This window comes from Lolium rigidum, chromosome 4, assembly GCF_022539505.1.
Source record: "Lolium rigidum isolate FL_2022 chromosome 4, APGP_CSIRO_Lrig_0.1, whole genome shotgun sequence".
In the NCBI taxonomy this organism is placed as follows: domain Eukaryota; kingdom Viridiplantae; phylum Streptophyta; class Magnoliopsida; order Poales; family Poaceae; genus Lolium; species Lolium rigidum.
This window is the reverse complement of record NC_061511.1, coordinates 218779062-218804655: the sequence shown is the minus strand read 5'-3', so window position 1 is coordinate 218804655 and position 25594 is coordinate 218779062. Positions and strand designations below refer to the sequence as shown.

At 46.6% G+C, this 25594-nt stretch overlaps 2 protein-coding genes across 2 annotated transcripts; both read right to left on the bottom strand.

Annotated features, from left to right (window-relative positions):
• Window positions 1-13190: 13190 nt before the first annotated feature.
• LOC124707070 (aspartic proteinase nepenthesin-1-like) lies at window positions 13191-15334 on the bottom strand. The gene has a single exon (XM_047238725.1). The coding sequence runs from the start codon at window positions 15023-15025 to the stop codon at window positions 13370-13372; it is 1656 nt and encodes a 551-aa protein (XP_047094681.1). The 5' UTR covers window positions 15026-15334; the 3' UTR covers window positions 13191-13369.
• Window positions 15335-19599: 4265 nt separating this feature from the next.
• On the bottom strand, window positions 19600-22267 carry LOC124648278 (uncharacterized protein C1450.15-like). Its single transcript, XM_047188069.1, has 9 exons — window positions 22217-22267; window positions 21680-21850; window positions 21537-21602; window positions 21406-21448; window positions 21044-21098; window positions 20804-20852; window positions 20534-20601; window positions 20316-20433; window positions 19600-19868 (listed from the first exon to the last, which is right to left on the bottom strand). Exons 1-9 carry the CDS (start codon window positions 22265-22267, stop codon window positions 19755-19757), a joined length of 735 nt encoding a protein of 244 aa, XP_047044025.1. The 3' UTR covers window positions 19600-19754.
• Between the last annotated feature and the right edge of the window lie 3327 nt (window positions 22268-25594).

Below are 25594 nucleotides of genomic sequence, written 5' to 3'. Positions count from 1 at the left end.
TTCCCGCCAATTTCTTCCCGCCACTTTCTCCCCGCCTCTTTCTTCCCGCCTCCTGTCTTCCCGCTCCCATTTTTCCCGCCATTTGTCACTACATATAGGTAGCCCGGCTTGGCCAGCATCACATCTCTACAATCTCTCATCACTCTCTCATGGCTTCCACCGCACCCACTCTAACCTACCAGCAGGTGGAGGAGCTTTGCGCCTCGAACTACCCTTGCCCTCCGGCTACCGCGTCCCTCGCCGGCCGGAGCCTAAGCGCCGGCGGCGTGCCGGTCCCTCCCGTCCCTCGTGGTACCGCGCGCCGGGCGGCCATCACGAACCACTACTACCTCGACCTCACGCCGGAGCAGCGGATGAATCCCCGCCGGCATCCCGATAACCAGCATACTTGGGACGCCTTCTTCATCAATCGGCGTGAGAGGGCGCTCGCCGTGTATGAGGAGGACGGTCCGCCTCCCGGAAACTTCCACGAGGCCGGCCGTCGGCTATGGTGGTACGGCCGGACTCCGCGAGCGTCATGGACTACATCACGGCCGGCGATATCCCCCGCCCGCGCTACCCTCGCTCGAGCCACGAGCGCCGCCCGACGACAGCCGACGACAAGCAGCGACGACGACGCCGGCAACTTAGAAGGCGACGACTACCAAGCACAACGGCGGCGGCTATGAAGACTACGAGTATGCATATTATACGCCTAGGCAGGAGTATGACTAAATCACTCCAAATTTCATGTATGCAGGAGTATGACTTAGTCACTCCAAATTTCCTATATGCAGGAGTATGACTTAGTCACTCCAAATTTCCTATATGCAGGAGTATGACTTAGTCACTCCAAATTTCATGTATGCAGGAGTATGACTTAGTCACTCCAAATTTCATGTATCATCAGTGCTATCTCGAGTCAATTGAATCATTCGAAAATGGACACCAAACACATCACGGGTAATATAATTCACATGATTCATTCAACAAAGTTTGGTACAATAATAAATTATTACACATCATTTCTTCCCTTGTGTCCCTGCTTGCTTACGATTGTGCCGTATCCATGGAGCATCCTCATCATTTAACTTAATGCTTGGGTCGGTGTTCACTTTGAAGGGCGGAATTTCAGCAAACATATTATAATCTTCTCGACATGTCCGTCTTGTCCTCCACTCCCACGATGTTTCTTTTCCCCGAAAGAACAATGTGGCGCTTTGGATCATCGCATGATGTACCGATCGTTTTCTTATCTTTCCGTTTCCTCGGTTTGCTACTCATGTCCTTCACATAGAAAACCTGAGCGACATCTTTCGCTAGGACGAATGGTTCGTCAAGGTAACCAAGATTGTTGAAATCCACCATTGTCATTCCGTATTGCTGGTCCACCTTTACCCCACCTCCCGTTAGCTTGAACCATTTGCACCGGAACAAAGGGACCCTAAAGGAGGGTCCATAGTCAAGTTCCCATATCTCCTCTATGTAACCATAATATGTGACCTTTTGCCCATTCTCGGTTGCCGCATCAAAGCGGACACCACCGTTTTGGTTGGTGCTCTTTTTATCTTGGGCGATCGTGTAAAATGTATTCCCATTTATCTCGTACCCTTGGAAAGTCGTTATAGTCGAAGATGGTGTCTTGGCCAACATGTACAGACTGATCTACAACCTCTATTGTCACTCATTAAATGTTTTCTCAACCAACCGCCGAAAGTCTCCATGTGGGCCTTCCTAATCCAGGATTCAGTGCTTCCTGTGGTTGTCCGAGCGTAAAATATTCTTGTGTTTCTCAAAGTACGGAGCCACCAAGCTGGAATTGGTCGAACCGTGTGGTGTGCTTCGACCGTAGAATGGCCGTCCATACATATCATTGATTTCCTTCCGATCGTGCCTTTTCCACTTAGTCTCCCCTCGTGCCGCGATTGAGGAAGACCAATCGGCTTAAGGTCGGGAACAAAGTCAACACAAAACTCAATTACCTCCTCATTTCCATAGCCCTTGGCGATGCTTCCTTCTCGGCCTAGCACGGTTACGAACATATTTCTTTAATACTCCCATGAACCTCTCGAAGGGGAACATATTGTGTAGAAATACAGGACCGAGAATGGAAATCTCATCGACTAGGTGAACCAGGAGGTGCGTCATAATATTGAAGAAGGATGGCGGGAACACCAACTCGAAACCGACAAGACATTGGATCACATCGTTCCGTAACCGTGGTAGAACTTCTGGATTGATTACCTTCCGAGAGATTGCATTGAGGAATGCACATAGCTTCACAATGGCTACTCGAACATTTTCCTGACAGAGCCCCCTCAAAGCAATCGGAAGCAATTGCGTCATAATCACGTGGCGGTCGTGAGACTTCAGGTTTTGGAACTTTTTCTCCGCCATGTTTATTATTCCCTTTATATTGGACGAGAATCCCGACGGGACCTTCATACCGCTCGTGCATTCAAAAAAGATGACCTTCTCTTCTTTGGTCGTAGCGTAGCCGGCACGACCTTGAAACCGTTCCGATGCAGTGTCATCGTGGTCTTTCAAACTTTGCCGGTCCTCGCCGTGCTTCCTTTGTATCATTTGACTTCCCATACACGCCCAAGAAGCTTAGGATGTTCACGCAAATATTCTTCGTAACGTGCATCACGTCGATTGCAGTAGCGGACTTCTAGGACTTTCCAATATTCTAGCTCCCGTAATATAGATTTCTTCTTCCACATGGCTACGTGCCCGTCAGCCTCCCTTCGGAACCGATTGTCCGCCAGACCCTTTCCAAAGATGACTTTCAAACCCTTGACCATATCAAATACCTCAAGCACCAGTAGTGTTCCGCAGGCTTCGGCCGGTGATCTGCCTTGCCGTTGTAATGCTTGCCTTTCTTTCTTACTCGGATGACCTTTCGGAAGAAATCGACGATGCCCAAGGTACACGTTCTTCTTACAATTTGGCAAATGTACACTTTCAGCCTCATGTAAGCAGTGCGTGCATGCATTGTATCCCTTATTTGACAGTCCCGAAAGGTTACTAAGAGCAGGCCAATCGTTGATGGTTACGAAAAGCAACGCTCGTAGGTCAAATTCCTCTTCTTTGTGCTCATCCCACACACGGACACCAGGTCTGCCCCACAGCTGTAAAAGCTCATCAACTAATGGCCTTAGGTACACATCGATGTCGTTGCCGGGTTGCTTCGGACCTTGGATGAGCACCGGCATCATAATGAACTTCCGCTTCATGCACAACCAAGGAGGAAGGTTGTAGATGCATAGAGTCACGGGCCAGGTGCTATGGCCGGAGCTCGCTCGCCAAAAGGATTCATGCCATCCGTACTTAGACCAAATCTTATGTTCCTTGCGTCACCTGCAAAATCTTTGAACTCTCTCGTCGATCTTTCTCCATTGCGTTCCATCTCGCGGGGTGTCTCAACTCCCCGTCCGACTTACGGTCCTCTTTGTGCCATCGCAACAACTTGGCATGCTCTTTGTTCCCGAACGTACGTTTCAACCGTGGTATTATAGGAGCATACCACATCACCTTGGCGGGAACCCTCTTCCCGGGTTTCTCGGCCCTCAACATCGTCACCAGTGGTCATCGCCTCCGATCTTATAACGCAATGCAAGGCATACCGGGCATTCATTCAAATTCTCGTATTCACCGCGGTAGAGGATGCAGCCGTTGATGCATGCATGTATCTTCGTAACCTCTAAACCTAGAGGGCAGACAACCTTCTTTGCTTCGTACGTAGTGGCGGGCAACTCGTTATTCTTTGGAAACATATTCTTCAACATTTTCAGCAAGTTTTCAAATGCCGAGTCAGCTACACCTGCCCGTGCCTTCCATCTCAGCAGAATCCAAGTGTGCAGCCCAGCTTTTTCGTACCATCATCGCATCCGGGTACAGCGCCTTCCCCGTGATCCTCTAACATGCGATCCAAATTCTCCCTCTCTTTTTCAGTTTCGCAGCCGTCTCCGTGCATCAGCAATGGTCCGACCAAGATCATCAACGGGATCATCACGTGCCTCTTCTTCACCTTCCCCTTCACCTTCCCCTTCACCTTCAGCATCCTCCATGAAAGTATCACCGAAATGAGCAAGATAGCTTTCATCATTGAAATCATCCCCTTCTTCATCTTCTTCCATTATAACCCCTCTTTCTCCATGCTTGGTCCAACAATTATAGCTTGGCATGAAACCGTGCCGAAGCAGGTGCATGTGAACATCTCTTGAGGAAGAGTAACCATTCTGATTCTTACATTTAACACATGGACAGATAACAAAACCCCCCGCTTGTTCGCATTGGCCACTACGAGGAAATCTTTCAAACCCGCACCGAACTCGCCGGAGAGTCGGTTACCGTACATCCATTGTCGATTCATCTGCATTATTATAATATAAAATATATAATTAACCATCATGCATTTGTTAAACTAACTAGCTACAAACAATATAAATTAAACAATGAACTACACACACATGCACATTTTATCAACGACACATCAAAGGTTCAAGTTGCTAACCGCGATCGAGGAGGAAAAAATAAATGAGAAAGCTCAAGTGTGGCTCCAACACTTCATATCATGTTTGTTTCATGCTCTTGGGGCATTTCATCAAACACCTTATGTGCATAAGAGGAACCAAAAGCAAACCTAACACCCACTTGTGAAGCTTGTGAAGAGAATGGCACCAAATGGCTAAGTGTTGGCTGCCGGGTGGGTATATATAGGGGAGGGGCTTTAGTCCCGGCTGGCCCGGCCAACCGCGACTAAAGGCCTTCGGCACCTTAGTCGCGGTTGGCCTGGCCAACCGCGACTAAAGCCCCCACGTGCACCGGCTGACCACCGAGCGCCCGGGACCAGGCCTTTGGTCGCGGTTCGCCTCCCGAACCGCGACTAAAGGTACCATTAGTCGCGGTTCCTGCAGCATCGCGACTTATGGGGCTCACCCGAAGCCTGTTTTTCCACCAGTGTTGGGACGGTGCGGTCAGCCTGGTGTCATCTCTGACACGGCCATGGAGGAGCTGGCCGTTAATTTCTTGGTGGAGCAAACATGGAGGCACTGATGCCTACACGACTTGCGTCCTCGACACCCAGACCTGTGCTGGGGATTAGCAGGTAGCTAGCGACGGTAGTTCAAAGCGGTCAAAAGCGATCGAGAGCCGACCGACGGGGACGCACCAGAGCGCAACGTCGCCATCGCGCCGCGCGTACGTGTCCGTCCGGGCAACCGCCCACGGCCGCCCCGGCGAGAGCGCCGCGAACAGTGAACCAGTCGTCGCCGTCGCGTCGCGGTCGGGGTAGGAGCGGCGCCAGACAGAGCCAAAAGAAAGCTTTTCCCAAACAATCCATGATCCCCGACGGCAGCCCACATGGGCTCCCCTTGGACCGCATTGATCGCCCGTTTTCCCCGATCTGGACGACGACGAGACGGACGAGACAAGGCGGCGAACGCACCACCGGCGGCACCGCAACATTTGTCAGGTGCTCGGCCGGGAGGTCGGCCCATCCTACCGCTGTGGTCAAAACCGGAGAAAACAGTGGCGCTGATGGAGGCCGACACCGATGCCCGTCGATAGCAGTCGGGGAGTGCCACGTGGTCGTGACAGTGGCTCCATCGGCCGTCCCGTGGATGATCTAGGGGCATGTACATTGGTTTAGACGGATGGTGTTTGTAATACTACTTCATGTCATCTATAGACAATGATATAGACAGTGCATACAATAGTCTGTCTGTAAGTTATCTATTTTTAGTCATAGCTATATGTGAGTATAAATTCTAGACATTCTTCAATTAATAACAAAAATGGTGTCTGTAAGCTGTCTGTAAGAAGCCTACAGACTGTCTGTAACTTTACAGATAGCCTCCTTCTCTCTCCTCATTCTCTTTCCTCCACATCACCAAAATCACCTATAACTACCTCTTACAGACAGATGAGTCATCACCATTGTACATGCCCTAAGTAAGTAGGAGAGTAGAAGTTTGTTGAGATGGTCGGGGTCGATTAATTTGCTTCCCTTTTTTTTTACCCGCAAAAAATATTGATTCCTTTTTGCAAGAGTAAATTTCGATGGAACAAAATATTTCTGAGGACTTATATTGGAGAACCACATCTTTTAGCTAGGTTTTCTTCATAAACCCACGATGTTTGTGCTGATGATCACACAACACCAAATCTGACTTTGTCCTCCAAATAAGCTGAAACTTTTAGGACAAGTAATTTTTTCCAAAGACCTAATATTATATGAAATTTGTCTTGAGATTTTTTGTCCGAAAGAAATAAGTCAATATAATCATAAAAACTATAGAATTATATATGACAGTTCCAGGGGCGGACCCAGGTATAGCTGAGTGGCCCCCACTCAATTTTTTCAAATCCTCTTGAATTTGTTCATATTCGGATGAAAAAATATTAAATTATGTGAATTTACACTGTATGTGCCCCAGTCACATGATTCGCCCCTGCTCAGAATTGTTTCTGGGTCCGCGACTAGACAGTTCCACAACATGTAGCTGAGCTGAAGTATTCTTTCCATTGTTAAGTGAATTTGATCTAAATTAAATACAAATAAATAATAGAATTTGAAAATAACTAAAAAATAACATAAAATCGAGGAGTTATTGCTTCAAAAAAATTATCAAACTTGGTCGAAATTTCAGAGAAACAAAATTATGAAAATATATCTGCCATACAAACAATGACCCGATAAAGCCTAATTATCTAGGCCCATTTTCAGTATAGCATATGACATCCAATTTAGCCCATTTAGCAACCACAACCCATTTGATTTAGCTCAACTTAGCTAACATGTCTCTTTCAATTTAGTACATCATTTTTCTTCAAATTAATTTATTCAAGCTTTAGTGGTCCACGAACTTTCCACGCGTTGAGTACAGTGAGTATCCTAAACAAAATTACAATTTCACAACTACATCACTTGTGGAAGAATTTACAAGGCGTATAGTAAATAATTATAATTCTTTACTTTAAAAAGCTAATTCACACATATTTTGGATGTTGGAGCCACGAGCCACAAAAAATAGAATTATGCTATCGCTTGTTATAATAAACTTTCTTACTTCTAACCTAACATATAATGTATCAGGATGATTAACCACGCAAGAATGCCGTTAAATATTAAGATACGTAATTTCTTGTTGTTATATAGCTCTAATGTATTTTATATGATTCCAAACACACTTGCACTGAATATAAATAGCATATTATACTTTATATTATGGATAAAACATGACAAAATTCATGCCTGAAGAGATTAGTTTGCGTCCCTCATATCAGTTTTAATGTATTTATACTTACAAATTCATGTACACTTTATTATATTTAAACATCACAGAAAAGAACTCAAGGGTATATTGTTTAACAATGTCCCAATTGAGGTTTCTAGAATACGCGGTTATTTTTAAAAACTCTAAATAAATTGAATTTTGTAAAAAAAAATCATTCTAAGATAGTGGTAATATCATGGAAAAATATTTTCTAAGTACCGGGCCTCTTCGATACAGCCGTTCTTTCCATTATTCCTGAAAATGTTCGCAAACAAGAATTAGAGAAAGAAAGCCCATAAAAGGGTGACTCTTGAAAAGGGGCCATGCAAGACCAATAGTGTGAATTCCAGCCCAGTCAGCAGCTTGACCCAAAGCCCGGGCTACAACGAGGAAATTAACCTCAACTTTTTTCTTCGGAAACTACTGCTTATGGCTTTCATAAAACACTCGCTTACCTATTATTTGGACATATCACCAATTGTACGTGTAATTTATTGCACAAAGGAGGGTTAGTTCAACCTATCAGTATTGCCACAAAGATTAAAGTTTATGTTGACTTAATCACCTCACAGCTGGTTTCATCTGACATCGATCACATGTGTGGGACCTCTCGCGTAGGTTCTTGATCTCCGACACTAGAAATGTTTGTGATGATCAATGTGATGCAGCTATATTCGTGTCTTCTATGTGCTTGGGAGCTGGTGTGGTGCTACATAGGTAGGCATTGTCAAGTGCCCATTTCCATCAGGCGGTGTTATTGGCTTCCTCTCCCATGAAATTATGTATCACCGTCTCGTTGTCGCTATCCATAGTTTATGAATGAAATAATAGAGCAATCAATCAATTGGTGCAACAGTAAAAAAAACTAGAAACAATGACTACCAAGGCAATGGCCGAACACCTTGCATGCGAACTTAACGTCCTTGGTCGCCGTGAGTCAACATGATCCGCGAGAGGATCGGTTGGAGGAGCAGCCAAGGCTATGGGTGCCGTCCGGGGATTGTTGTAGGCGGCGGTGAACCATCATTGAAAGAAGGGGTAGCCGTGGGCGCAACTACGGTGGCGATCGACTTGGTTGGTGTTGGAGACGCCTGATTAGGGTTGGGCTGTAGACGCCGGACAATTTTGTGAATCATGGTAGACGCCGGAAATGTAGCGGAAGACACTCAACTTTACATGACAACGAACCGTATATGCTTGTGAGTTCTGACGACTGACGCGGAGCCGAGTGAACGACGGAGATAGGAAGCGGATGAGGCAGCGGAGCGACGTGGAAGTCCAATGGCGACTGCGAACACGAGGGTGGCACCGTACTGACCACGCAACGCAATGTACGTCCTTGCTCTTCCTGCGACCGACCGAGTGAAGCCCTTTCTGCTTCTGCTGCTGGTTAATTCGTGCCGTTGGGCCGTTGCTGTGGGATGCAGCGACCGTGTCTGGAATTCTTTGACTTGGAGGTCGGCATAGTACAATATAGTTCGTTCCTTGTTTGCCGTGAACTCCTGTATTCACGTCTGTCATTCATGTACAGTTTCCAGTTCAGTTATGTTCGTTCAACTTGTGCTTTGTGCTTCTACGGATTGGTGGATTGTGAGAAGACACTCGTGTAAGCGGATCTTGCAGCTGTTTTCATTCCTTTATTTAGGTCTTGAACAGTAGAAGATCAAGCCACTGATCTGATAACATTTTAGAATGAGTAGTTGTGTTACATGAAACGATCCATGAATTACATAGTAAGAAGCTGGATGGATTCCTTTTCAAAATTGATTTTGAGAAAGCGTATGATAAGGTAAAGTGGCCTTTCCTCCTGCAGGTACTTCGGATGAAGGGGTTTGATAACATTTGGTGTAAGCGCATTAGAAGTTTTGTAGAAAGGGGTAGTGTCGGGATTAAGGTGAATGATGATGTGGAACATAACTTTCAGACACGCAAAGGATTAAGGCAGGGGGATCCGTTATCACCTATTCTTTTTAATATTGTCGCCGATATGATGACTATTTTGATAGCTCGGGCTAAAGAGGAGGGTCAAGTTGGAAGCCTTATTCCACATTTAGTCGAGGAAGGGGTATCAGTTTTGCAGTCGCGCCGTCGCGCCGCGCGTACGTGTCCGTCCGGGCAACCGCCCACGGCCGCCCCGGCGAGCGCGCCGTGAACAGCGAAGCGGTCATTGCGCAGTGTCGCCGTCGGTTGCGTCGCGGTCGGGCCAGCAGCGGCGCCGGACACAGCCAAAAGATAGCTTTTCCCAAACAAGCCACGATCCTCGAACAGCAGCCCACATGGGCTCCCCTTGGATCGCATTTACAGCCTCATTTCCGGATCCAGATGATGACGAGACCGACGAGACGAGGCGGCGAAGGCACCACCGGCCGGCGGCACCGCAACAGCTGTCAGGTGCTCGCCCATCCTACCACTGAGGTCCGTCAAAACCGAAGAAAACCATGGCGCTGATGGAGGCCGATGCCCGTCGATAGTAGTCAGGGCGTGCCACGTGGTCGTGACACTGGCTCGATCGGCCGATCATCTAGTAAGTCGGAGTAGAAGTTTGTTGAGATGGTCGGGGTCGATTAATTTGCTTCGTTTTTGCAAGAGCAAATTTTCATGGAACAAAATATTTCCCCTCCAGTCACGACCCTCAAATCGTACGAAAAGAGAATTGGTCACGCTGGACACTTAACACCCCCCTGCGCGCTCCAAAAGTTGCTTCGATCCAGACGTGCCATAAATATGTTCCATCCCCTGTGTATTGAGGCTCTATCAGGAACGCCGAACATGACTTTTACACTTGCTTTTTGTTTGGTGGTCACGTTTGGAGGACGCGGCTAGAAAGAAGAGCCCCCCAAACGTGACACCACGCCGCGGCGTCCCCAAACGACCAATTCGGCGCTTTCACCGGACATCGTTTGGGGGATGCGACTGGAGATGCTCTTATATTAGAGAACCACATCTTTTAGCTAGGCTTTTTTCATAAAACCATGATGTTTGTGTTGATGATCACACAAGACCAACTCTCACCTTGTGCTCCAAATAAGCTGAAACTTTTAGGATAAGTAATTTTATTTCCAAAGACCTAGTATTCAATGAAATTTGACTTGAGATTATCTTTTCCCAAAAGAAATAAGTTAATATAATCTTAAAAACTATAAAATTATATATGACCGTTCGAGAAAATGTAGATGAGAAAAGTATTCGTTCCAACGTTCAGTGAATTTGATGCAAATAAAATACAAATAAATAATAAAATGTGAAAAAAACTAAAAAGGAACATAAAATCAAGGAGTGATTGCTTCAAAACATTTAGCAAATTTGGTTGAAATTTCTGACAAAATAAGTATGCAAATATATCTGACATACAAGCAATGACCCAATGAAGCCTAATTATCTGGGCTCATTTTCAATCTACCATATGGCATTCAATTTTGCTCATTTAGCAACCACGGCCCATTTGATTTAGCTCAACTTAGCTAACATGTCTCATTCAATTTAGTACATCATTCTCCTTCAAATCAATTCATTCAAGCTTGAGATGTCCATAACCATTGAACGCATAGAGGACACATTGCATCCTAAACAAACTTACAATTTCACAACTACATCACATGTAGAATGGTTACAAGGTGTATAACAAATAATTATAATTGTTTACTTTAAAAGTCTCATTCGTACATATTTTGCACGTTGGAGCCACGAGCCAAAATAAGATCAAATACACCACCATGATCAGAGATTTTATCACTTGCAAGAGCATTGTCCCAACTATTGATTTCCTCCACTATAATTATGCTATGGATTGTTATAATAAACTTTCTTACTTCTAACCTAACATATAATGTATTAGGTGTAGGATGGTTAACCACACAAGAATGCCGTTAAATATTAAGATATATAATTGCTTGTTTTTTTTGCGAATGATAATTGATTGTTGTTATATAGCTCTAATGTATTTTATATGATTTTAAACACACTTGCACTAAGTACAAATGGCATAATATACTTTATATTAAGGAGATAAAACGGACAAAATACATGCATGAATAGATTACTTTCTGTCCCTCACAACAGTTTTAATGTATTTATACTTACAAATTCATGTACACTTTGTTATATTTAAACATCACGGAATATAACTCGACGGTATATTGTCTAACAATGTCCCAATTGAGGTTTCTAGAATACACGGTTATCTTTAAAAACTGTAAATAAATTGAATTTTGTAAAATCCTTTTCATTCTAATTTAGTGGTAATATCATGGCAAAATATTTTCTAAATACTGGTCCTCTTCGATACAGCCATTCTTTCCCCTGTTCCTGAAAATGTTCACAAGAAGAAATATAGAAAGAAAACCCCATAAAAGGGCGACTCTTGAAAAGGGCCCATGCAAGACCCATAGTGTGAATTGCAGCGCACTCACCAGTTTGACCCAAAGCCCGGGCTACAACGAGGAAATTGATCTCAACTTTTTTCTTCAGCCTATTATTTGCACATATCAGCAATTGTACGTGTATTTTATTGCACAAAGGAGGGTTAGTGCAACCTACCAGTATTGCCACGAAGATTAAAGTTTATGTTGACTTAATCACCTCACAGCTGGTTTCATCTGACATCGACCACATGTGTGGGACCTCTTGTGTAGGTTCTTGATCTCCGACACTAGAAGTGTTTATGATGATTAATGTAGATGCGGCTATATTCGTGTCTTCTATGTGCTTGGGAGCTGGTGTGGTGCTACATAGGTAGGTATTGTCAAGTGCCCATTTCCATCGGGCGGTGTTAACTCTCCCATGAAATGATGTATCACCGTCTCGTTGTTGCTATCCATAATTTATGCAATAATGCTATACTTTGCTATAGGCGCCGTGAACCATGGGCAAAAGAAGGGGCAGTAGTGGGCGCAACTATGGTGGCGACTTGGCTGGTGTTGGAGACGCCTGATTAGGGTTGGGCTGTAGACGCCGGACAATTTTGTGAACCATGGTTGACGCTAGAAATGTAGCGGAAGACACTCAATTTTACATGACAACGAACCGTATATGCTTGTGAGTTGTGACAACTGACGCGGAGCTGGGTCTCGGTCACTTGGGTGGGGGGGGGGGGCATTGAAACTATGTACATCCGCGAGTGAACGACAGAGATAGGAGGCGGATGAGGCAGCGGAGCGACATGGAAGTCAAATGGCGACTGTGAACACGAGGGTGGCACCATGACCACGCATCGCAATGGACGTCCTTCCCTCTTCCCGCGACCGAGTGAAGCAATTTCTGCTTCTGCTGCTAGTTCGTGTCGTTGTGTCGTCGCTGTGGGATGCAGCGATCGTGTCTGGAATTCTTGACTTGGAGATTAGGGTTAGAGTTTAGGGTTTAGGATATAATATAGTTAGTTCCTTGTTTGTTGTGACACTACAGGAATGAGCTGGCATGCTAACATGGGAGATTTGCATGACCTGGCATACTATGATTGCTTGAAGTTGCTTCGTGACGTAGATAGCTTGCATACTGAGAAGTCGTTCGGTATCCATTATTTGGGGCTGGAATCCTGAAATTTATTTTAGAATTTCATAGGTGGGTTGTTTGATGCCACAGAATTGGACCGTCATTTCATTTAGAAAATCCAGCAAAATGACTCCATGGGTAAACACAATTCCGAGCTGAGATTTGCCATTCGTGTTTCTCTATGAAAGCTATTTACAAATTCAATACTGAATTCTGTTGTCATTTGTAATTCCTGTGGCAGCCAAACAAGTGTCCATTTCTGAAATTACAATGTAAATAAAATAAATACATATATTTATTTCAAAATGCTACAAATAAAAGGAAAGTCTGGCTTCCAAAGGATTTATGTGAGAATTCAGTTTGTTGGGTTGCTATTATTTAGATATTCGTTGTCTTAAGCAACAGTACACGTGTGCATAGTAGACATAAATAATTAACCTTAGCTGAGCAACAGATCACATTCAATAGTCCAAAATACACACGGTTAATTTTAGGCAAATAAGGGGAAACCACATACTAGAAGAAGTCCTTTTGTATACTAGACTAGAATTGGAGCAGACATGCATCACACTAGACGAGTGGCGTATCTAGTACTATAAACTGTGATGAGCAGAAGTCTACGCCTAGTCGAATGACAGCGAGCCGCCGTCGCCATTGATGTCGTTGTAGGTGATCGTCCTGCCCGCCTGCAGCAGGCTCCCTAGCACGGACCCGCCATTGGAGGGCAATATGGTGAAGCACGTCTGCCGGCCATCGACGGGGAGGAAGTAGTTGTTGGTGTAGAGATTCATGGTCGCGTCCGCGCCGTCGAACACAAGCGCGAGCCTTGGAACCTTGATGTTCTTGTAGGACCTCGTCATGTAGCACAGGGGGTCATCGTCGACGCTCACCGGAGCCACGCCCTGCGACTGTATCCTTGTTACGAGCTCCTGCCGCAGGACGTTGTACGCCGCCTCCTCTAGATAGGTGACTGGCACAGTGGTGCTCAGGTACACCCCGCCTGAGCCGTCCTTCACCCGGACGTCGAAGGTTCCCGCTGGGATGGCCGTCAGGAGCTGGCCATCTACCTTCACGCCGATGAGGTTGACGTAGTATAGGTAAGGGTTCTGGTTGGCTGTGGGCTGGAGCAGTGGAGTGTAGCGGGTGTGCTTTCCCGGCTGCTGGTGCACGGACACGGCGCAGGCGGGATCGGCCCAAAAACTGAAGAAGCTCTTGCTGCTGTCCTTATGGGAAATGAAGTAGGAAAAACCGGAGATGTTGAGCTGCGATGTGAGGGAAAATGGGCCCCTGTTGAAGCCGAGGAAACCAGATGCTCCGGCGGCGAGGCCAAGCACCGTGATGTTGGCGCTGCAGCCGAACACAACACCGGCGGTGGTCGTGGCCCCGAAAGTGAAGCTCTCCGTGGCGAGGAAGCCAGAGGTGTACTGGTCGCCGCCGAAGAATAGCTCCTGATACATGCAGGCGGACTTGGCTCTGGCATCGCAATTGGGCTGGTGGCCGTTGACCAGACGCTCACAGAGCTTACTACCGCAGCCAACCCTCGCGAAGGAGGGGGAGACATCGGGCAGGAAGGTGTGTGTCCCTCGAGGAGTGAGCCTCAAGCACGTGCGGCAGTGGCCACACTGCACCCATACCAGCTCGCTGGTGATATCCAGGAGGCCCCGAAGAATCCCACCCCCACTCCCGACGGTGATTTGGAGTACGAGGGCGCCCTGCTGTGGGCTGCCCTTCATGTAATGGGTGGCGGACTTCCTGATGATTGTATGGGCCGATTGGACAATGGGATTTGTGCACACGTATGGACTCGGAGTCGGAGGGGCATAGCGATTTGGTGGAGCTAGGTTATCACCACTCGGAGGCATACCCGCAGAGGGGTTAGAATTTGGAGGTGGGTTGCTGTGATTCGGAGCAGGGTTAGAATTTGGAGCTGGGTTATTGGGACTCGGAGTCGGAGGTGTGGCGTCGTGTTTCGATGGGATGTCATGGTCCCCACTTTTCGGAGGCTTGTTGGAGTTCGGACGATTCGGAGGGGTATTTGGTCTCAATGGGATGTCATGGTCCCCACTTTTCGGAGGCTTGTTGGAATTCGGGCGATTCGGAGGGGTATTTGGTCTAGACGTGGCATCATGGTTCGTGCTTTTTGGAGGCTTGTTGGAATTCGGGTGATTCGGAGCGGCATTTGGTCTAGACCGGGCATCATGGTCCGTGCTTTTCGGTGGTTTGTTGAAATTCGGGCGATTCGAAGCAGTATTTGGTGTTGACGAGGCATAATGATTCATCGGGGCATGGTGAACTGGCGGGAAAAGAGAGGGGATTTGGGATCTAGGCGGATGAATTGAAGGATTGGGACGTGTATAGGGAATTCCGGGGACAAATGGTCCTGTTGGGGTATGGTAATTAGGGGGATTAAGGGAAGGAATGGGGTGGGTGGGAGTGGGACTCGGCCGCCTGTTGGGAAATGGTCGCAAAACCAGCGCCGCGGAGACAGATGTGGCGAGAGGGAAGAGAATGAGGAGGAGACACAAATATTATCTGTTTCTGTATCTGTTTTTATCAAGGCGTGCAAAGTACATGTGTTTATCTAGGCATGCAACCAGAGCTCTTGTGTTAGGGAATGCCGCACTTCCTGCGCCTATATATAGCAGTAGCATACGCCTAGCGTTCGCGACATATATATTTTCTAAAGATAAGTTTTACGTGGATGCATGTTGTTCCCGCCTTCATAGGATGCTTTGCCCGGTGAGTGAACTCAAGGGTTGGTTGACCTCAAGTCAAACACCGTGCCAGCACCGTCAGCGATCGGGTCGAACATCCAGTTTACCTATGGACTATGGTATACGGAAGAGGACTTTCGTATCGATGTTGAGGCTACGCGACTTTGTTAATGCTGAGGCCACGCGCATGGGGCGGAGCGATATACTTGAGTATAGGGGCCGTGAAAAACCTCGACTCCGTCAGGGAGGAGATGTAAAATAGCACTGCTCTCTCCGATCTTTGTGAAGTGTAGGTGATTTGGCATAAACGTTTTACTCCATCAACAATTTTTTTTTATGAATTGGAGGGAGTACTACGTTGAAAAATGGTGCGGTGTTTTTAATCTATTATTATACTATAATTTCTAGTTGCATCCATAAGTTTGATCAACAACTTCCAGATTTTATTCAACTGAGATGGAAGCTATTACATCGATTAGGTTGCTACATCGCATCGGTTGTAATTTCACATTCGCATTACATTTGTAGAGTTTGAGGTTGAAGCAGCTACCCTTGTGCAATTCAAATAAAAATAAATTTACTAACTAGCTACTAATATTATTATTGATCTAATAGAAAATGTTCAAATATATAAATTGTAATTAATCTGATAGTACCAACTAGTAATTTGTATAAACTTAGTTGTCCCCGTTTCATTTCCTAGCGGCACTGGATGGCAAGCGGCGGCAGCTGTAGCGGTGGCACATCCTTGCGGCCCTAGGTCAAAGTAGCGAGGCGCCGCAAGGATGTGCCATCTATATGGTACAGGGAAGAGAAACGTTTAACTCCATCCCACCATGGCCTTGAGAGATAAGTCTATTGGGGGAAGCCAATATTCCACAACTAGTTGCGGGTACATCCTATTTTTCTTGTGACACTTCCAAATTTCCGAAAAATGTAAATTAAAGTTATAATTGTTAGTTATGCTATATTTTGTTTCAAAATATGATCATATGTGAACTGTGCAGAAAGGAAAAGACATAGGTGAATAGTGTCATGTACTATTTACACATCATTTGTTCTTTTTGTATAGATCACATATGGTCATATTTTTGGATGAAACTTCACAGATACACAAGATACAACATAATGTAGATTCATAATTTTAGTTTGTATTTTTTAGAAACTTGGAAGTATCAAAAAAATAATAGGTTGCACCCGTAACTAGTTGCGGATTTGAGTTTCCCGTCTATTGGGCTTCTAGTTTGCTGCATATTGGTCTAGTAACTCTGTGTGGGCTAATTAATCATGTATTTATATTGGCCATAGGCGCATATATACCTGCTAATACTTTTACCGGTAGCTGCTACTCCCTCCATCCACAAATAAGTGGAGGTGTGGGTTTTTTCAAGAGAAAATATCAAGTAGAGAAATAATTAATTGCATTGGGAAGATGCAAACCAATATCCCTCTCATCTTTAATTATTTCAAGCTAAGCGCGTGTAGAAAATAAATATAACATATGCTAAATATTATTGATTTAATTTCCATGCAATGAGAGAAATGGAATTTTTGCTTATTAGAAATATAAAAATATACTCTTTTGTGGACAAAATTTGAGGCTAAATATCCACTTATTTAAGGACGGAGAGAGTACAAAACGTTGAGCGAGGGCGAACCATTGGAGGGTGTCTAACCCCTTGCTCGTCCGTTCTAGGTCCGTCCGCCTGAGGTTACTAAGTGACCCCCCCCCCTCCTCAACAAATCAATGTGTACCATGTATTGGTTGTGATCATCGACCACAAGCATGAAGTACTTATTACCAGACGAGGTTGCTGTAATATATGGGGTTTCGGATAAAGTTTCGTGAACTCAGTCTCTCAAGGGTGCTCGTAGAGTCAAAATGTACGTGTGCGTCCATATGGGTTAGTATATGTACGTTTATATGAGCGGTTGCGTCTGTACTGTGTTTTGCAACAACAACAAAAAATGGATGAGCTGCCTTTTCAGCAGACAACTTGTTAGTTTGTCTTTTTTGGATGATAGAATTATCAAATTATTTTCAAGATATCTAACTGCACTTCATGAATTATTGGGTCACCCAATATTTAAGAACATCAAATTATTATTCAATACAGTATTTTTTATGGGCCAAACCTATAACCTAATGGTAACAAAACTTAGATGCGGGACGCAGGGCCAACGGGCCGACCCGGACAAGTTGCAACTTGAGCGGGGACGAACCTGTAGCAACTTTTTTGCTCTAATTTATGGTTTTAGAGCATCTCCAATCGCGTCCCCCAAACCGTCCCCCAAACCGCGCCGGATTGAGCGTTTGGGGGACGTGTTTTGCTCGTGCCGCGTTTGGGGGACGTCGCTCCCCAGCCGCGTCCCCCAAACGCCGCCCCTAAATGAATATTTGTGCAGAAAAATAAAGGTTTTCATTCAATTTTGATTATATATTACAAAGTTTGAATGAAAACGGCTAGATTTCATCTAAACCTAGGCTACTGACCGCCCGGCGGCGCGTTCGACGGCCCCGCCCGTCGTCGCCTCCCCTACGCCGCAGCTCCTCCTGCGCGCGCCTCCTCTCCTTGCGTTCGGCGGTGGCCGGACGGTGCCGCTCCCGCCGATAGTCCTCCTCCGCCCTCCCCGCCGGGCCGGCAGGGAGGGAGAGCTCGATGGCGCGACGAATCTCCGCCTCTTCGCGGGCACGGGCGTCGTCCCGGAGCTTCTTCTCCGACTCGAAGGACTCGACGAGGGCGCGTTGCTGATCGGCCGTCTCGTCCGGGTGCGGGGCGTCGTCGTCGGACCAGTCGAACTCGTCGTCGTCGTCGTCGTCGTCCTCCACCTCGGTCTCCTCCGCCTCGGCCTCCTCCTCCATTGGCGCCTCCTCCTCCACATCCGTTGGCGCCTCCATCATCGCCGCCGCATACGCGTCGGCCGCCGCCAACTGCTCCGCCCGCCTCCCCCATAGCGCCGTAAGCGCCGACTCCCGCCGTCGACGCTCCTCCGCCGTCGCCTCGCTGCTGGAGCTCGATCGACTCACGCCGCCGGCGCTCGATCGAGTCACGCCGTTCACGGAACAGCGCACCGCCGCTCATCGCGCCGGCGCCGGCGCTCGTCAGCCCATCGCTGCTCCATCTCCTCCCGGTACCGGCGCCGTCGCGCCTCTTGTCCCGTCGAGGCGTCGAACGCCGCAACGGTGTCGCACTCGCTGCTCCCGCCACGCTGCGCCGCCGCGGCCTCCTCGGCGGCGGAGGCAGGGGCGGAGAACGCCGCAAGATCCGCCGCCTGCTGCGCCTCACGCCGCCGGCGGGCCTCCTCCTCGAGTGCCTCCTCGAGTGCCGCACGCCGCAGCCGGCTCGTCAATGGAGGAGACGGCGGTGGAGGGAAGTGGCCATCGCCGGGGCGGTTCGCCATTGCCATCGGTGATGGAGGAGACGGCCGTGGAGCGACGAGGGCTGTGTTTGTTGCCGGCGGGGTGTGGTGGCTACCATTGATGAGCCGGGAGACCTTTTATAGACGCCGGCGTCGGGAAGAAAGCGCGGGAACGGACGAGAAGAGGCGGGAAGATCGCGCGGGAACGGGCGGTGGCGTGCGAACGCCGGCGACGCGTGGAGGCCGCGCAGCACCGACGAGACGTCTCGCCTGCCCCTCCGTCGCCATTAAGGCAAAGATGCCGCCGTGTGTCACTCGCGCGCGACTAACTTCCGTCGCGAGGTAGGCGACGGTTAGGTTAAATTCAATGTGCCGCTGACGCGTCGGTCTCGCCACTCCCCGCCTCGCTTTTCGTTGTGTCCAACGTCCCCAGAGCGTCCCATGTGTAACGGGAACATGCTTGGGTGCCGGACACCGTATCGGACCACGCCGGACAAAAAGGGCTTTGGGGGACGCGGCTGGAACGCTTTTTTTGTCCGGCGCGCCCCAAATCGCTTTGGGGGACGGTTTGGGGGACGCGACTGGAGATGCTCTTACGCAGGGCATATCGGCGGGCAGCCCGCACCAGCTGCACATATTCATCTTCATCCTCGCGGTCTTCCATGCATGTCTTCTACAGCGTCGTTACCATGGCTAGCTCTCATCCGTCTCAAAGTGAGTTATTTCTGCTCTAATCAAACGCATGTCAGCCGTAGCATTCTGTTCAGGTTTCCAATGGGGAACTGTTCTAATTACAACGACTAAAGAACTTGGAAGGCATCAGTACTTCTATCAACATGAAAGCTAATCAACAAGTAGCCAAGTAGGTAATTTTTTTAGAAGATGACTGTACAGTATAATCTGGACAAAGAAGGCCATTCATCATCCAAATAGGCTAGTCAGCTTTGGCACGAACTCTTCTCTTCTGAGCAACTATCAGGATCAGCGACACTACCATGCCAATCAAATGCCCAGCAATTGCACCATAAGTGACACATATTGGCCATTCCTAGGGAAGACCAGAGAAAAAAAAATCACGAGTTGCAAAAGTGAGGTCAAAACAACAAGATCAGACTGTAAATTACAAGACTGAGAAAAGGAAGCTTTATCCATGTGCTACTGAATACTTCATCAAAAACAAAGATGCATGATACAAAAAATAATTAGTCCAAACAGATGCCATTGGGATGTGGTCTAATTCAGAAGTTCCAACAGCCGCACACAGAACAGAACAACAGAACATTTTGTGTGACAGACCTGAAAATTTAGTGCACGAGCTAGTCTTTAAGTTGCAATGTACTAATGTATGGTATCTACTGAACATGCATAAAAAAATTCCATATTTTAAACATTAAAAAAGAAATTCCATATGACCCTGTTATATCACAATACTTGTAAGTTTGCATAAGTAGTAGTTCACAACATAGTCCCTGAGAGTCACAATCAGTATCCTTACCTGCCAAGGTCTCCCCCAGTCAAGCGGCATAGGCCAAGCACCAAGCCATGCTCCTATCACGGCTCCATGAGATGGCATAGAGATCATGTACTCCACAACATCAGATGATGTGAAATAACTGGCACGCGAAAAAACAAATCAACTATGGTATCAGGTAAGCTTGGACAGTACAAATGAACTCCTCACACCATAAACTTATTTAGTAGTCAGGAATATACATGGAATAAGAAAGCGCATTCTGCCAATCGACTTTGGATGCTCCGAAGACACATGCTGCCGGAACAAACTGCAATGTCACAGTGTCATGCATTTACTTAGTCACGCGGTCACGCACTCACGCCTCAGTTGTACAGGTATCACATGGTAAATCATGAATCATCTGGAAGTACCAGTACAGGACCAGCACATGTGCCGGTTTTGCAGTTGGTAATCTTGTTGTGAACAAGTGGTAGCTATTGAATTAGTATACCAGAGCAAAAGCAACTTACTGTGAACAGCGACATAAGAAGCGACCAGTATATCGTTGCTGTCCAGAGCCTGCAAATGTGAAATATTATCAGGCAATGGTATGTGTTGTTTACGTTTGAATTAAAATATCCCTGTGAAAACCGATGAAATCAGATACATAACATAAACAGTTATTCTAGTCGTGACTCGTAATCGCTACTAATAGCGTGTACCATGGGGACTACCAACAATCAGAAACATCCTTGTCAGTCGACACTTACTTGATTCCAACAGGAGCGCCAAGAACAACCGCACCAAATGCATTTAGGAATGCTCCTGGCAAAGAGAAGTGTGTAAAATAAGAATAAATACATGAAACACATAAAGATGGGAAGATCCTCAATACCGCAGCTTGACTTATTGTTATTCCGAAGAGCAAATTAACACATATATTACTAAGTAGTAGTGAGTATTGGCTAATTACTCAGATATCCAGCATTGAGGTTTTCGTTTGGTATAAGGCATTCAACATGTACTAGTAATGAGGCATCTTATACTATAGGTACTCACATTTTTTCACAGTAGACAAAAGACTCATGCAAATGCGATGGATCAAAGTAAAACTGCAGCACGGAGAGCTAACCTACGGGCAAGCCAAGCAATCCACGTGCAGCCGCCTTTAGGAACTGCAGTTGAAGAAACAAAATCTCCTTGTCACTGAACAGATGGTGAACTTGGGTATGAAAATACTAGGGAGAAACAATTCACACGCACCGAACAGTGTTTGGGATCTCGCCGGAGCAAGCTGAACACCACGATGACAAGTGGCGCTTCACAGACCTAGAGAAAAGCATCCACCGGTTGGGTCAGAAGATACGTGGGAAGCAGTGGTAATGTAAGACTGGAACGAATCCTACCACTAGGAGGCGGATGGCAAGGGCGGGGTCGGATACGAGCGCGCCATGGCCAGCGAGGGAGTGGGCGACAGCAAGGCCCGCAAAGCAGAGCGTGTGGGCAGCCGCGGTGGTGAAGGCGCTGATCTGGGTTGCCTCGGCGACTATGGCAGGGCCGCATGGCGACAGGGAGTTCTGCGGGTGGTAAGGCGCACGGTGTACTCAAGCAGTCGAGTCCGGCACAACTCGCACGGTGAACCAGGCGGTGGTAGCAGAGATAGAGGCCGGAGCTGGGAGAGCTTGGAACCCCGCTGGCCGGAGTTGGGAGAGGGGATGGGAGCTGCGACTGGTGAACGGGTGGAGTCAGACCGTCACCACTTGTCCAAGAGCAAACACGTCTAGACCGCAACAAAATGCTCGGTCGCAATACACACAGACGACACGTCCGACCGAGCCCAAGGAGGGTTTAAAGCGCAAACTAATTCCTCCGGTCCACCTCAGGCTGAGAATGGGGCAAACCCGCACCAAAGAAGCCCGCCGCCGTGGAGTGCGTCGCCAAACAGGAACAGGGGCATCTGCAGCAGCACCAGTTCCAGTTGCTATTACTCCCATCACTCCGTCAGGTCATCGCTGAAGAAGCACATTCAGCAATCAGAAAATTCAGGTTAGAAAATTCAGCAATCAGAAAAGAAATCAGTGCAGATATGATAAGTTAGCTATGGATGGTCAAATAAAAAGCTGAAAGTTGAGATTTGTATGATGACAGTGCACTCTGTTGCACCAACATATGCTCAGACGTGCCTCAGACAGGAGCACGTAATGTAGTTTGTCAATGTACTGTTATTCCCATTGTTAGATGATGAATTAAGATATGTGGTAAATATTCAGGAAAATTTTAATAGTGACTTTTTTGCTTACAACTTGTCATCTGAAAACTGGATAGAATCCATCCCAGGTTACTTCTCAAACTTGACAGTTTAATAATGCCTTTCGGATTTCCTGGATAAGGTCACCTCTCAATTAGTGGCTAATTGGCCATCCCACCATTTGAAACAATTAGTGTTACTTCTCAAACTTGACAGTTTACAATGGTTACTTCTCCAGCAACTAGTTTATCATAGGTGGCGGTCAGTGGACTTCCTAAAAACATCATTCACTAAACAGTGTTATTACTTGTTCCTGAAAGGCTTAATGTCGAAATTGGTGCTCTAGTGGGAACTACGAAACTAGGAAAAATGTGCAGCAGAAGAAGGTGATCTATTTTTTCTTGCGGGAACTTCAAGAATGCAGTGAAATATCACACTTACGCTCAAGTTTATAAAAACTGACAGCTTCTTCAGTTCAGACAGCCTAAAACTCTGAAAGTGCATACTACTTGTTAGTCACACTCATAACAACAAGTAGCGGAGTCCTAAAACACCTTGTATTTTTTAGAGCTTACGTTAGCTAGCTATAGTCCTAACAATTTTTAAATACAGTATAGATCAGTCAAATTTTCCAGGGTGATAGTCATCTCTGGTTCAATACAGTTTGCACTCCAAACCACTTAAGAGTAACATTGCCTATATCGGTCAAATTTCTTATTGTTCTTATTGACCTCAACTAGTAGACTCATAGTGATAGTATAAAATCAACATCTTTTTATATGATAAAAGTAGCATTCTTGCAATACTAATTCGAAGTATGTCAGGATTCCATTTTACATGGTTATTTTCTTCAACCTCAACTTATTAGTTTTCAACCTTTTATTACACATCAGTAATTTAGCACTACAACTGCAGCTAACCACTAATATGCCCTAAATGCAGATGTTCAGAACAAAACCTTGTTCAATTTACAGGGAATGCATATGCTTACAAAGGTGAGACCCTTTGTCTGTAAACTTTCAGAAGAAGCAAGCAATATGTTTGAGATGTATATATACACCATGGGAAAAAAATTAGAAGCAAGCAATATGTTTGAGATGTATATATACACCATGTGAAAAAAATTAGAAGCAAGCAATATGTTTGAGATGTATATATACACCATGGGAAAAATTTAGAAGCAAGCAATATGTTTGAGATGTAAACTTTGAGAAGCAAGCAAGCCACGGAACTGGAAATGCACCCACACGACTTTTTGAGACAAGCCTAAACATGGTTAGCAGAAAACCAATTTAAAACTTACTGCTAGGAGCAGTAGCCCCGTTGATCATTTATCAGGCATTATTCTTACTGAATGTCAAGGTACAATGGAAGCTTCAACAGGGTGACAACTCCCATGCCTATCTTCGGTCGACCATGTTAGCAACCAAGGTAAATCATTCGTAAAATACAATGTAGCCAGACTAATAAACTAGTTTTGCTGAATTACTCAGCCGAGTAATCGAGTAGCTTTGCTGAATGCCAATGGCGTAGTTTTGTGATTAGGAAAATCACTAGCTCAGGTGTTGTACCATGAGATGAACGGGAAAATGAAGAAGCGATGTATGGTGATGAGTTGCTGCTCACGTCTCACCTTGGTGCTGTGAGATTTCCTCCGTGCTGCAGAAGGTCGGGCGGGCGGGAGGGTGGCGGCGACGGAGGTGGTGCAGGCTGGCGGCGATGCAAGAAACCGTACAGTGAAGGGCGTCGGGGATGGAGAGACCGAGGGCGCGCGGCGCTGGCCGGTGCTGCAAGGCAACGGCGGCGGTAGGCCGGTAGTGTTTCAGGGCGGCGGCAGTGGAGGAAGGCTAGCCGCGTCGCATCGGCCATGGCAAAGACTCGAGAAAGGAGGCCAGGTTCTCGTCGCCCCCGAATGGCTCGTGGGTTTCAGCCCGTTTCAGATTCTGCGGTTTGAGTCCAAACCGCACCGATCCAGTCCGCTCTGCTGGTCAGCCTGCAACGGTCCAGTCCGTTTTCTTGTAGCCCCCACTGCAGCCCGTCCCAATTTTAATATTTCCTCTTGTTTCATATAATTGTCTAAAAAAGGATGTATCTAGATATGTTGTAGTGTGTATATATATTTATTTTTGTAAAATTATTTTGCATCGGAGGGAGTACCAACTAGCTAGTTTATCCTCCGTTGGTTATTTAGTCTTGTTGATAAATATGATCCAAGCTATTTATATTAGCTCCCATTTGTATCCTCCATTGGTTATTTAATCTTGTTGATAAATATGATCCAAGCTATTTGTATAGCTCCTATTTGTATGTCTCACTGCAAGAGAGACTAGCTGCCTAGTTTGATATGAACAGATCAACCTGCCATGTATAATTTATGTGCACATAAATTCTGAATTTTGCAACAAGTTCGGAAGCAGATTTGAGAAGTCATCTTTTCTTTTGATATATTTCTAACACTTTAGTCGCTTCCGAATGTGGGCATCTCTATTATCATGTTGGTTGTTGATTAACAATGAACATGTTGCTAGCTTTCTTCTAAACATAGTTAGAGCATCTCTAGCATAGCCTTTATTCTTCGGAACCGAAAAAAGTTAGTTCAGTCTCCCGAAAAAAAAAAGAATGCGAGATGTTTTAAGCGTGACGCACAACAGAACCCGTATTCGAAATCGTAAAACGCCGAATTCAAAAATTGACGGTAAAATTTGCCGGTTCCATTTGCGCCGCTCGGCCTCGGACTGGAAGACGGGGGCGCGGCGGAGAGTTGCTCCCGCCAATCCGCCCGCCTCCCCTGCCGCCGCTCTTCGCCCCAGCCATGCAGTCACGGTGGTGGTAGAGAGAGTGGAGAAGCAGCGGCGGTGGCTCCGCAATTTCTCGCCGGAAGTCCAACCGTGCGCGTGGCGGAGGGGACGGACGCGGCGGAGGGAGTAGGATTTTGGAACCCTACTCCCCTCTGCGGCCTGTATATATACGGATCGACGGTCCAGTTTCTCGGCCCCCTGAACTTCTTATACGGGCCGGCCCACCAATTCGGACTCCATTCTGCGCCACTTTCATCCTGAACCCGTAAATCTGC

What these genes read in the sequence shown, in the direction of transcription:
- LOC124707070 (XM_047238725.1), bottom strand. Translation starts at nt 15,025, where the DNA reads ATGAATCATTATGCCTCGTCAACACCAAATACTGCTTCGAATCGCCCG.
- LOC124648278 (XM_047188069.1), bottom strand. Translation starts at nt 22,267, where the DNA reads ATGGGAGTAATAGCAACTGGAACTGGTGCTGCTGCAGATGCCCCTGTT. An exon ending in ATTGCTTGGCTTGCCCGTAG is followed by an intron (nt 21,099 to 21,405) that starts GTTAGCTCTCCG and finishes TCTCTTTGCCAG; the next exon opens with GAGCATTCCTAAATGCATTT. An exon ending in ACTGGGGGAGACCTTGGCAG is followed by an intron (nt 19,869 to 20,315) that starts GTAAGGATACTG and finishes GGTCTTCCCTAG; the next exon opens with GAATGGCCAATATGTGTCAC.